Here is a 12,530-nt window from a genome sequence, read left to right on the forward strand (position 1 = left end):
TGAGATTACTCCTTTATTGACCAGAATACATCCAATTTACTTGATAGTAACCAGATGCAGGTAGTCAATATATACAGTCTATATCCTTATCAAAATAGAAAAGCAAATGAACAAAACAACAACAACACATAAATAACAAATCTTCAAATGAATAGAAGGAAAACCAGAAAACCAAAATAACCAAAACTGAAGCAAACTTTAAATAGAGGAATTGTGCTAAGCATTCTTTTGCTGCTCCTTTTGCAGAATAGACTTATAGCCTGTGGCTTGCCTTGGAGACATAGTAGACAAGCAGTTACTGATGGTAACAATATTTTCAAGAGGAGTGGAAGTAGGTCTGTTTTGTTGGAGTGGGGGTATTAAGGAAAAAGCCTATCAATACTGAGTAGAAATGATATTACAGACTGTGTTTCATAGTCTTTCCAATGTTGTGAACTGATCTCCATGAAACTCTTCTGGATGACCCATCAGGACAAGTACAAATTTACATGTGCACAGTCTTTCTGGATGACCAGCAGCTCTTGATTGATGTGCATCAACACTTCTCTGGGTCCCACCAAAAGTGCACACTTGCTGGAGAGAGCTGAGGTGAAAGTGAGGCCTATTCAATCCAAAGAAGTTAAACTAAAGGAGGAAAATGCAGCCCACAATTGCTATGGACATTACAGATGAGACGCAATAGTGGTGTATATGCTGTGCACACTTAGTTCTCCTCCTGTAGCACTTCTCTCCAAGGGAGATCTTGTCCTGGTTTGTGTCATGTTTGAGTTTCTGCTGGAGAACTTCAGACCTAGCAGAGCAAGGGAATAAAGATTTAGTGAGTAGTTGTCAATTCAGCTCTCCCTCTTACATCACCTCTTTTCAGTTGGACAATCCAGCATGACCTGTTAGCTGAGGTCAGTCCCTGCATCCCCAAGTGTCATACAGTACCTGGGCTTGGATTTGTATCTCACCTTTTGAAACTTCTAGAATTTGAAATGTGGACTATGCACTGTGCTGGAATTTAGAGAAAAATGAGCATATTTTGTCACTGGTCCAGCTATATTATATTGAATAATAACATTTTAGCTGAGTATGAATCTGAATTCAAGAATGGTATGAGCAACCTAGAATACCATGTGGATTCCTTCTGGAGAACATGCCCAGAATTGAGGTGAAAGTTCTGATTATGTTAGCACTGAAGGAACCTGCGTAGGTTCAATTTATAACCACTGAATCTGCAAATACACAGAGAAGCCATCTCACTTCAAATTCATGCTCACTGCACAGATGATGTAATCACTGAGAATGTGCTCACAGCATACACAAGGAACAGTAAAGTTTATTGTGATGGAGATACATAACAGCACCCCTGTAAGACTATGGTTATTGTAATGCAATTTGTGAGACGACAGAAGAGAAAATGTCCTCAGATCTTATGAGAGAGTTAACAGGAAGAAAGAAGTACAAAATACAAAGAAATCCTGAGGATTATACATATTGTGTCATGGACAAAATTCACATAAACTGTACCAGAACAATACTCTGGGTAGTTCTTTAGGTGCCTGATGGGGAAAACCTTGTCAGTGGTCAGCCATCCAAAAAGGATAGTTATATCCAATTGGCTTCTGCCAGTCTGTGTTCCTACCTGATCTCAAAAATATCAGAATGCTTCTACAGTGTTCCTCCCAAGCCACTTTCCTGGTTGATCGGTTCTTTCTGCTTCAGAATGTCCTGCATTCTTTCCTCTAATCCTTCCTTATTCTGGTCATCAGATGAGTGTACTGTCAATGGAAGCATGCATGCATGTGTGCACATACAAACACACACACAGACACACAGACACACTAATAGAAACTCGCAAACACACAAGCCATTTGTGTTTACACAATATAAACATTGTACATTGCAGTTTTTACTTTCTCTTTAATGCATAATATAATGATTCCCCAGGATACTCTGGAGGCATAAAAACAAATGTTGAGTGGGTTATGAACATAGTGGCCATAGCCTATAGACAGCTCAGTCAGTGATGTGCTGTCCTCCCATAAACCGACATATAATCAGGGTTCTTTCCCTATTACCAATCTGGCTTAGCAGGTTCCCAAGGCTGTGTAGAGCAGTCTTGTTTCCCAGCAATGATCATATGTTGGTGGTGGACTAGACTCCTGTTCTTGTTCACTGTTTCAGACTTTCCCCATAGTGTGCAGCTTCTTCTAATAGGAGCTGTCTTTACCATACCCTGAGTGACTTCATGCCCAAAGCTATGCCCCCAGAATCTTAGGAAATCTCCATAACCAGGATCCGAATGAACAATGTTTCTACCTATAATGTGATTGTGTCACAGATATTTGGAGTAAATAAATGAATGCTTGCATGGATTATCTCACACGGATTCATAATCCATCGAAGGGCTCCAACCTCTCATACAGTTTCCATCCTTGGACAACTACAACCCAGATGTGCTCTAGTTGCTCTAGTTGGACACCTATTCTTTTCTCTGGGATCTCCGTGTCACCTAAGACTTCTGTTCCACTTAAAGAACATGGCTTCTCACAGGCCTTTCTGATCGTCCACTAACAGACCCGTGTGAATTTCATCATTTCTCCTAACTCCATTAAGGCTGAAATTAACTGAGAGAAAATAATGTTGATTGACAGCACTTGCAGAATGCTGCACAGATAACATAGGGGAGTGCTTTAGATTATCTGCACACCTAAAGGGGCTCCTGAAACTGCCCTGTTCTTGCACCACAGCATACCTATGGGGCTTTTGCTGGATGACGATACAACTCCAAGCAACTCAAATTCTCAATGAATAAAATCCAAGCCAAACTCCCAGGGGAAGCTGTAGTGTGCCAAGGTAGCTGGAAAGAAATGGTAGCAGGCAATGTGGAAAGCAACCTTGGAGAAGACACAGTGAGTGACACAACCTTCCAGTGGGCTTTCACAATTCACAAACAACAGAGAAGGATCATAAATCAATGGATTTTATAAAGCAGCCCCCCCTTACCTCCATGTACTCCATTCCTTTGATGTGCTCCAAAGGATTTCGATGCAGACCAGTCATTTTTCCCTAATCACTTGAAAATCTAACTTTACAAGTGTTATGGGTTCTTTTGCTGTACAGAGCTAGGTGGAGATTCCAAGTGATTGGGGTGCTATATTTGATATTCATGGAGGCAAAGGGAACTCTTAGATTCTTTTTCTCATGAAACATGGCAATAGAGACTCACCTGTGCAATTATGCACAGGGAAACACACACACACACACACACACACACACACACATACACACACACACACACACACACACACACACACACACACACAAAAGAAGCCATACTAGAAACACTTGAAAAATCATCCAGAATTAAACCCGCAACATGAGCATAAACATGCTGAGCCACACAGCTGGTACACACAAACACACACACACACACACACACACACTCACACACACACACAGAGTCAAATATAAACACCCTAACACACACTCACACACACACTCACACACACTCACACACACATACACACACTCACAAACACATACACCCACTCACACACACATACTCTATCACACACATACAGACACACACACAAACAAGCACAAACAGACACACACACACACACACACACACACACACACACACACACACACACCAAAAATCGCAAGTCGGCAGAAAACAATGAAGATCCCATCCTACTGGAGGAACAACATAATATAGACTATTCAAAGCAAGTATTTTAAGAGAGAATCACTACTCAGCCATTTTTCCTGAGAGGAACAAAAAGGCCTAGATAGCACTCTTCTTGATGAGAATGGGGGGTAGATAACTCTGTTCTTGAAGTCTCAAATCTCTCATGCCAATTGTCAGGTTTTGAGAACTCCTTTCCACATCCCTGCTTTTCCAAGCATCTACAGAGTATGAGGTGAAGATATGAACTCTCCAGAAACACTCGAACAAAACAGGACTGATATGCTGCTACTCATTCTCTGTCAGGTACCCATGATTTAGGAAGCATGAAGAGATGGTCTTGATATACAGGGAAAATGGTGGAGAAAGAACAAATCAACCAAAAGATGACAATGACAACCATTTCTTTGGCATTTCCACCAGGCTCTCCTCCTTCTAAACTATTTAGTTCCTAGAATCTCACAGGACCCCTGCAAAGAAAATGGGCTCTGGGCTTTTGCTTCATCCCTCAAAGCCCTGCTCTAGTCTAAAAAGGGGCTCCCACATAGCACCCTCCACACATATGGCATGTAGTGCTGTGCTGTGTGATCAACCTATCTCCCTTAATAAACTGCAGATTCTCGAAGAGCAGGAGCATTTGCTTTCCAAACATGCAGTTTCCTGAAGAGGGGCTATCTCTACAGAAAGCCTTGTAAACCATCACATAAATGAACACATGGATGAGACCTAGGACAGGACATGGATCAGTCAATAGACAGTTACATTGGTTTGTCTATGTTTATGGTAAGACATGAGGACAGCCTGACCCTGAGCCCTAACCCTACCTGCTGTTACTTGGCACTGGAGTCACAGATGTTCATTCTGGCCTCTTCACAGAGCCTCTTTGCCTCCACAGAGGATGCTGGCCGTTCAGTCTGCTCCACCAGCAGTTTTCTCTTCTCATTCAGCAAAATCTGTATATTGTTCTTCAATTGAGCTTGTTCACGCAGGAGCTGGGAGTGCCTGACGCTGAACCACAAACAAAAAATGGTAAATCCCAGCCAGCTTCTATTTGCCTGTCACTCCTGCAAGTCCAATCATCCCTTCAAGGGTCCTCATCCTCAGACATCCCCAGAATAGAGCCACACTATACAAGTTAGCACCAATTAGAGGAGGTCAAATCCATAGGACACATTCCCTGTGAATCAAAGTACTTCTGAAAATCCTGACACTAAGACGGTTTATATAAATCAAGGTAGAAGAAATGGTCCATAAGGGAGCTCATATGTCCATAGTATGCTGAAACCATCTGCAAGTAGAGGTCAAATCCCCTCTGAGGGAGGATAGAAGCCCCAATAGCTATACAGTCTTTCCATGTGTTTCTCATGGATCACAGATCTTTAAATCTCCTGTCAGAGTCCTAGAGATTCAGAGTTGATTGCTATTCCCATCATGGTGCAAACCTTTTCTATCTAGAGGATCCTTAATGGGGAAAATAACAATTGGACGGTCTTCTACACCCTTCACATGTAGGACAACTGAGTCCAAGAGCTACAAATCTAAGACCCTTGCCAGGAGGCAGCTTTCTTGTTAAGAGTCAGACACTACAGAACCAGAGCCCTGACTTTTGTTAAAGTCATACAGGACAGAAGCATTCCCTGCCTAGTGCTGGGTTCTCATCTCTGTCAGTGACTCACCGGTGAGAACTGTTCACTTGTATGAGCTCCTTGTACCTCTCCATGGCATCACTTATTGAGTTGGTCATCATTTGCATAGCCATCATTCTCATCTCATGTTCGGACTGAAGGACTGGCAATTCGACATCCAGCCTGGGTTAGGTCATGGCCAAAGGAACAAATAATGTTTTGAACTCACGATTTCAGAATTAGGAGAAACGTAAATAAAAAATATATAATAAAAAAGTTCAAATTCAAGGAATGGTGGAAGGGAAGAAAGTGGCAAAGTCAAAAACCAGACCAAAACCCAACAGTGAGACTCAATCCACAGAAAATATTTCCATGTAAATAAGCAAATTTTGTTTTGAAATAAGGACTCCTTAAAAGCCTGGGGAGATATGGTTCTGCAAAGACTTACTATATAGGAGTGGGCAGAGCCTGAGATCTGCCTGTTTGGAATAACAACTGTCAAGAATTTATTCCCACAGTGACCCTTTCTAGGTCACAATAAACCATCACTGGATAGTTAAAAAAAATAAAAAACTAACGATCAAAGCAGGTAAAAAAAATTAGGTGAAATCAGACTGTGCTCACAATTACTTAAACCCAGTATATAGCACATACTTGCTCCTTTGAAGTAGTTGTACTGATTAAACTTATTATCCTGGGCACAGGAGAACTGAGCCACGGTACCAGTTGGAGGGACCTGACCTTCAAGAGCTGGCCAGGTGAGCATGATGGAATTGACTAGTTCAGGAAGAAGATTCCTCCAGTCTGGGCCACAGCTTTGGGCCCAAGAGAAAGCTGTGATGACATTTCTCTTGTTTTGAAAGCAGGTATACTCAATCCTTGGTTTCTATTATTACATGAATTCCCAGAGGGCATAACTAAGTTTGACAGGGAAGAGGATTTATAGCACCTACTCCCCTCAGGAGAGTCCTGTGTGCAACCAACGTATACAGAAGGAGCAAAGTGCTCTTTTGATCAGTGTGGGCCTCCACGTACTCATCACTATCATGACCTGAAAACTGTTGGTCAAACAAATCCTCAGACCCCATCAAAGGTCCCAGACCTCCTGATCCTGAGTAAAACACCACATATACATCCACATACATACATACCAACCCATATCCAAACACATTTAGAATGCCAACTACATGCATGGAGGTGCCATAGAATCAGTGTATAATGAACAAAATCAGAGTAAAAGAGTGATGCCGTGCAGGCATTTCATTCACTCCCACAGTTGCAGCAAGTGTGACCAGGTCCTTCTAGCTGCTGACAGAACCAATGCCTCTCCAACCACCTCAGGCTAAACTACAAAAAAGGTTGACCTTAAACACACAGCACCTAGCTTATCTCACAAGGTAATGCCTGCCAAGGCTCCTTAAAATCCAGGATGAGAGGTGAAACTCTCTCGTGCTATGAGGAAATCTCGGGTTAGCAGAAAGAGAGCACAAGACAGTGAACAGGTTACTGGGCATAATGACTACCTGTGGTCCCAATCATCATAGATATAAAGGTCCCGGATTTGATAAAGTTCATCCCTCTCGAATTGACACTTCTGGATTTCAAATTTGAGCTCCTCCAGTTCCTTTAGAAGCTCCTCTTGGGTACTGATGACACTTTGGGATGATGCCTTCCTACCAAAACCTGTAGATAGATAAACCCAAGTGAATTTGTATATTTGATGGCCCACTGGCAGAAAAGATCATTCTGAATCCCAAAAGGAGGTTGAGGAAGGGGAAATAGAAGAGACTGGGTGAATCACTGAAAGAGCAGAAAAGCTTTCTTAAAGGTGGATTTTTAAGCTATGTCCCTCTTCCCAACCTCTAATGCCATACATGTGCCACACTCACTATTACAGGACCCCTCACCCTGAACAGTATAACCTGACTGATACATAAACATATGGGACATTGTTATCTCATATCAGATGTGGTGCAGTTAATCCTGGAGTTCATAATGCTTAGCACCATCAAGCTCTAATCATGTGTGTTGCAGCCCAAAGTGTCTGAGTACTCAATTCATGACTAGGGGTGCATCCTTCCTTGTTCTCGCCATCAGAGACTTATGTAACCTACAGTAATCTACAGGATGAAGTGCTTCAACTCCCAACCATGGATGGTCACATTGTTAATCTCACAGTGCCTCCTCCTGCCATTCATTGACACTCACATTTAAAAAGCTTCAAGAAAAGACACTGAAGGCTTACCACTTTCTGGCTTTCGCTCAAATTAAAGATTAGGAACTCCTGACTCTTGGTTTGCCTTTGAGAAATCCCAAGGCTCCTGCTTGTAAGGCGTAGTCTTAGAAGGCACATCTCAAACCTACCTCCTTGAGGATGTGTCCCAACTCTGCCCACGACTCACCAAGCCTTCCCCAGAATGATTTCCTCTTTCCTGTTTCACTAGAGAGGTGGTCGGATTCCCTCTGACCTGGTGCAGTCTCTCCTTGATCTCCCCTTTCCTTCCTAAATATCCTGAGCAGCTGGCGCAACATGGCTGCTTGTGAACCCAAAGGGAACTGAAGAAATATCCCAAAGGCAGTTGGTGTCACCACAACACTGGTGACATCACAGACGATTCTAGGGATCTCTTAGATACAAAAGATTGTCCAGTGAAGGGCTTACTGATGATGTCACTGGAAAATTGTATGGCCTACCTACTAACCAACTCTCTCCAATGTAATGAATTTCTGTGGAGACCCTTTCCTCCAGTCTCTCATGTGTCACTGGGAATACCATTTGGCAACCTCTATTTCAAAGCTAGATGTTTCTCTCTGCTTCATTAGAAGTCAACAATGCTTTTGCTGGGGAGAGTTGCTTACAACCCTGAATTGGAGAACAGATTTTTCTTAGCACCCAAATCTCTAGGGGCCAAGGAGGAGGGAGATTTTTCTTAAAAGTAAATCTACTACTCGAGACAATGATGTGACATACATTTCGATTCCTAAGCTTTTCCCTTTTTCTGGAGGCCAATATGTTTCTTCTATACCTCTGAATATATAAAACCGAGAAATAGTTGATTATTTTGCAGTCCTTTACAGCTGACATTGTTTCCAATTACATATCCATGTATTTCACAAAATCAATGGTCTATAATCCTATTTTTTTTGCAATAAAAACTCCTTTTTCTTGGGAACATAGGGACCAACAACAGGGCACATATAAAATAATAAATTTCTTTCCCTTTTATATATTAAATAGGGCATCCTCCCTTTCTCAAATATAACAAGACAATTAAATTGGACGTCAGTGAGCAAATGTCAACTTGGAACTTGTGTTACTACATTGTAACTACATAGCCATCACTTCTCTAATATCATTCTTTCTGAATAGGCAAGTCTAGGCATGAGAATATTGGGGGCTGCACCATGATCCTTTACTCCTACCAAACATAAGAATCAGGAGGATGAGAAGGGAGTGGAATGGCCTGAGTTCAGGTTGAACCTCAATTTTAATGGGTCCATAAGTTCAGCAGGGAGTCCATTTGGCATTGTGATATATGGATTCTGTCTTCTTATCCTTGGTGTTATAATTCCACCTGAATGTGTGCTATAATGCCACCCCACCTCACAGATGTAAGAGTGAAAATCATGTTTGACCTTTCTGGGAAGAGCTCTGCCTTTTACTACCATCTAGAGTTATACAACATCACTTTACAAAGCTCAGAAGTGAGGGGAGCAGATGTGCACCCCTTAGAAGTTGAGGATCTTTTCTTCTAATTAAGGCACTTGTTTTTCCTATGTAAATTTTCCCTTGCTCTTTTACTAATGGTGGCTGACATCTTTCCTGGCCTCAGGTAAACTGGAGTCCAATCTTTTGGATTACTGAACCCTCTATCTTTGAGATGACAGGCCCACCAAGGGTCCTACTGCATATAGAAGGTATGAATAATTCTCAGGGGCTGGAGTAAGTTAAAAACGTCTGTGACAACAAAGAACTGATTAAGAAAACAAGAGACCAGCTGCTCATCAAGATCACAGTTGTATGATAGTAAGAAAATGTGAATAGGGCATCAGGTGAAAAGATAAATTAATTAGGAGGTCATAGGCCTAGAAGGGTTATCCTTTGCTCTCAGTGGAGCTGCCATTCTTTCTGCCATTCCTTGCCCTCTGCCACAGGACCAGAGACTTCCCCAAACAATTGGCTGGCCTTGCTCAAAGACCTGGCAGGGCTTCTCCTTGCAGAATAGGAAATGCAGAGTCCATGAGGACTCACCAAGAGGTCTCCTCCACACAGGTTCCTTGTTGTCAAAGGGAAATTTTCCTGCAGAATCCTGCCATGGCAGCAGGAATTTCAACCTGGCTTCTCTTGGTCCAGCTCACTGGGTGCAGGCCTGAGGCCCAGGGGTATCTGGGGAAAGAAGCAGCACACACTACCTCACAGCTCTCTCTTTGTTGGATGCAACTGCTAGGAGTGTGATGGGATTTTTTTTTCTTTGTGTGTTTATTAGAAATACCTACAAAGCTGATTAAAGTTGTAACATGCCTTCATACCCAGAGTGCAGAATGTTTTTAAATCGTTGTTGTTCCTGTTTTATGTTTGGATTTTGTTTTTTAATCCCCTCAGGAAATTTCCCTGTGCTTAGAATGTTAAGCATGTGCTTGGGAGGGATCGATTATTCAAGTTAGCAAAAGTTTTTGTTCTCACTATCCACTCCACAGATGATGCCATTTCTTACTTTCAAATAAGAAAACAGTCATAGAGAAGTAAATTAACCTGTAAGCTATCACAGAAGAAACACATCATGATTGTGGAATGGCACCCCAGTATTTTGTATTTCCTAAGTTATTTTTATTTTAAACTTTTTTTTTCTTTTTCTTTTTTTTTTCTTTGTTTTTTTTTCTTTTTTTCCGGAGCTGGGGACAGAACCCAGGGCCTTGCCCTCACTAGGCAAGCGCTCTGCCGCTGAGCTAAATCCCCAACCCCTATTTTAAACTTTTTTATTGGATTTTTTGGGTACATTTCATCTTTTTTAAATCCTTAAAGGTATCTTTTATTCCTCTCCTCCCATTTACAAGGTGGAATTTCACCTGTAATTGTTAGTCCAGATAGTTTGGTCAATGGCTTAGATATCACCTTGGCCTAGTTTCCTTGGCATAAGCTGAGTTAGAAGCAGACTCAAAGGTTCAGGACTCAACAAATAATGAATTCCACTACATCTGGATCCCTAGACTCACAGCCAGGAAGGGACTGTATTTCCATTCAGTATTTTAAAAAAAAGATGCAGTTCATTAACATGTAAAAATATTTCTCACGTATACTAAAGTATTTACCATGGTCATACAGTTTTTCAAATACCTGGCATTCATCTTTTTCCAAATCCTAAAATTTCTTTCTTATTCACATTTTCTTTTTTTGATTATTTCTTAGTATTATTATCATTTTTTAAAATTTTAGTTTTTTTACTAGATATATATTTTTTATTCAAACTTTATTCCCTTTTCCTACTTTTGATCCATAAGCCCCCCTGCCGTGCCCTCTCCCATATGTATGGTCCCCCAATCCATGCCACTTAGAAACCCCTTCCTGGACAATCCCCTGCACTCAGGTTCCCACCTTGTTAAGAACAAGGGCTTCCACTTCCACAGGTGCCCCAACAAGGCTATTCTCTCCTACATATGCAGTTGGACCCCTGGGTCAGTCCACATACAGTCTTTTGCTAGTGGTTTATTTAGTTGGCATTGCTGTTCTTATGGAGTTGCAAGTCCTTCAGCTCTTTGAATCCTTCCACTAATTCCCATAAATGGCGTCCTGTTCATAGTTCAGTAGTTAACTGCCAGCACTGACCTCTTTATATGACATGCCCTGGATGTGTCTCTCAGGGGAGATGTATATCCGGTCCCTTTCAGTAAGCACTTCTTAGCTTCATCAATCTTACCTACTTTTGGTGGATGTATATATATGGGCCACATGTGGGGCAGGCTCTGAATGGCTGTTCCTTCGGTCTCTGCTTTAGATTTGGCCTCCACATCCCCTCCTATGGATACTTTTGTTCCCCATTTTAAGAAGGAGTGGTAGCATCTGCACTTTGGTCATCCTTCTTCTTGAGTTTCCTGAGATCTGTAGATTGCATCTTGGGTAATTTGAGGTTTTGGTCAATATCCACTTATCAATGAGTGCATATTGTCAATGAGGGGTGCTGAGTATCTGGAAGAGAATGAGGGACAAGAGATGTGAAGACCTCATATGTAGCAATGAATATCCTAGTAAGAGCACCAGTGGAAGGAGAAGCCCTGGGTCCTGCTAAGACTGAACCCCCAGTGAAGTAGACTGGTGGGGGGAGGGCGGCAATGGGGGGAGGGTCGGGAGGGGAACACCCATAAGGAAGGGGAGGGGGGAGGGGGATGTTTGCCCGGATACCGGAAAAGGGAATAACACTCGAAATGTATATAAGAAATACTCAAGTTAATTAAAAAAAAAAAAGAGAGAGAGATGTGAAGAAGGACTCCAAGACAAGAGTCTGATCAAGGCGACAATTTTATTTTTCCCCAAGGCTGAATTTGTACCATAAAAAGGGTAACAGAGAGAGGAGAGAAGTAAGAAACATTTACCCACGCCAAGGACACAATATTCGTGTGGTCAGGGAATCGGCTGATGTTGACAGGTTGTCAGAAAGGTCACAGGTTTGTCATATCTATTAGTCAGCAGGATGTGGGTTTTTCAGAAAGGTTACAGGTCATGACATTGGGTATATTAACGTCACACGTTATCATATGATTATTCATCTTGACCACCACATTTGTATTAGTCTTCTGCAGCTGGCTGGGGATTTTCCATGAACCCAGTCATACTTAATGCTCACCATAATAATAACATCAATAATGGAGGGTTTCAAGGCCATCGCTCCCAACAGCATACCAAGTGTGTTTTTCTGTGATTGGATTGCCTCACTGTGGATGATATTTTCTAGTTCTTTCCATTTGCCTATGAATTGAACGTAGTCATTGTTTTTGATAGCTGAGTGGTACTGCATTGTGTAGATGTACCACATTTTTCGAATCCATTCCTCTGTTGAAGGACATCTGGGTTCATTCCAGCTTCTGGCTATTATGAATAAGGCTGCTATGAACATAGTGGAGCATGTGTGTTTGTTGTATGTTGGAGAATCTTTTGGGTATATGCCCAGGACAGGTATAGCTGTGTGCTCAGGTAGTGCAATGTCCAATTTTCTGAGGAACCTTCCGACTGATTT

General features: G+C 41.9%; 1 protein-coding gene across 1 annotated transcript; it reads right to left on the reverse strand.

Annotated features, from left to right (window-relative positions):
- On the reverse strand, positions 1–7,853 carry LOC148003531 (uncharacterized). The gene is made up of 5 exons (XM_087568808.1): positions 7,704–7,853; positions 6,825–6,984; positions 5,353–5,484; positions 4,501–4,684; positions 1–790 (listed from the first exon to the last, which is right to left on the reverse strand). The coding sequence occupies exons 1-4, from the start codon at positions 7,831–7,833 to the stop codon at positions 4,507–4,509; spliced, it is 600 nt and encodes a 199-aa protein (XP_087424934.1). The 5' UTR covers positions 7,834–7,853; the 3' UTR covers positions 1–790; positions 4,501–4,506.
- Between the last annotated feature and the right edge of the window lie 4,677 nt (positions 7,854–12,530).

Source organism: Rattus norvegicus, chromosome 9 (assembly GCF_021556685.1).
Source record: "Rattus norvegicus strain SHRSP/BbbUtx chromosome 9, alternate assembly SHRSP_T2T, whole genome shotgun sequence".
Taxonomy (NCBI): Eukaryota; Metazoa; Chordata; class Mammalia; order Rodentia; family Muridae; genus Rattus; species Rattus norvegicus.

Excerpts from the sequence above, each read along its gene's own strand:
- LOC148003531 (XM_087568808.1), bottom strand. The coding sequence starts at position 7,833 with ATGTTGCGCCAGCTGCTCAGGATATTTAGGAAGGAAAGGGGAGATCAA. Across the intron at positions 5,485-6,824 it reads TATGATGATTGGGACCACAG|GCTGGATGTCGAATTGCCAG; the intron begins GTAGTCATTATG and ends GACCTAACCCAG. Across the intron at positions 4,685-5,352 it reads CAAGTGAACAGTTCTCACCG|CGTCAGGCACTCCCAGCTCC; the intron begins GTGAGTCACTGA and ends TTTGTGGTTCAG.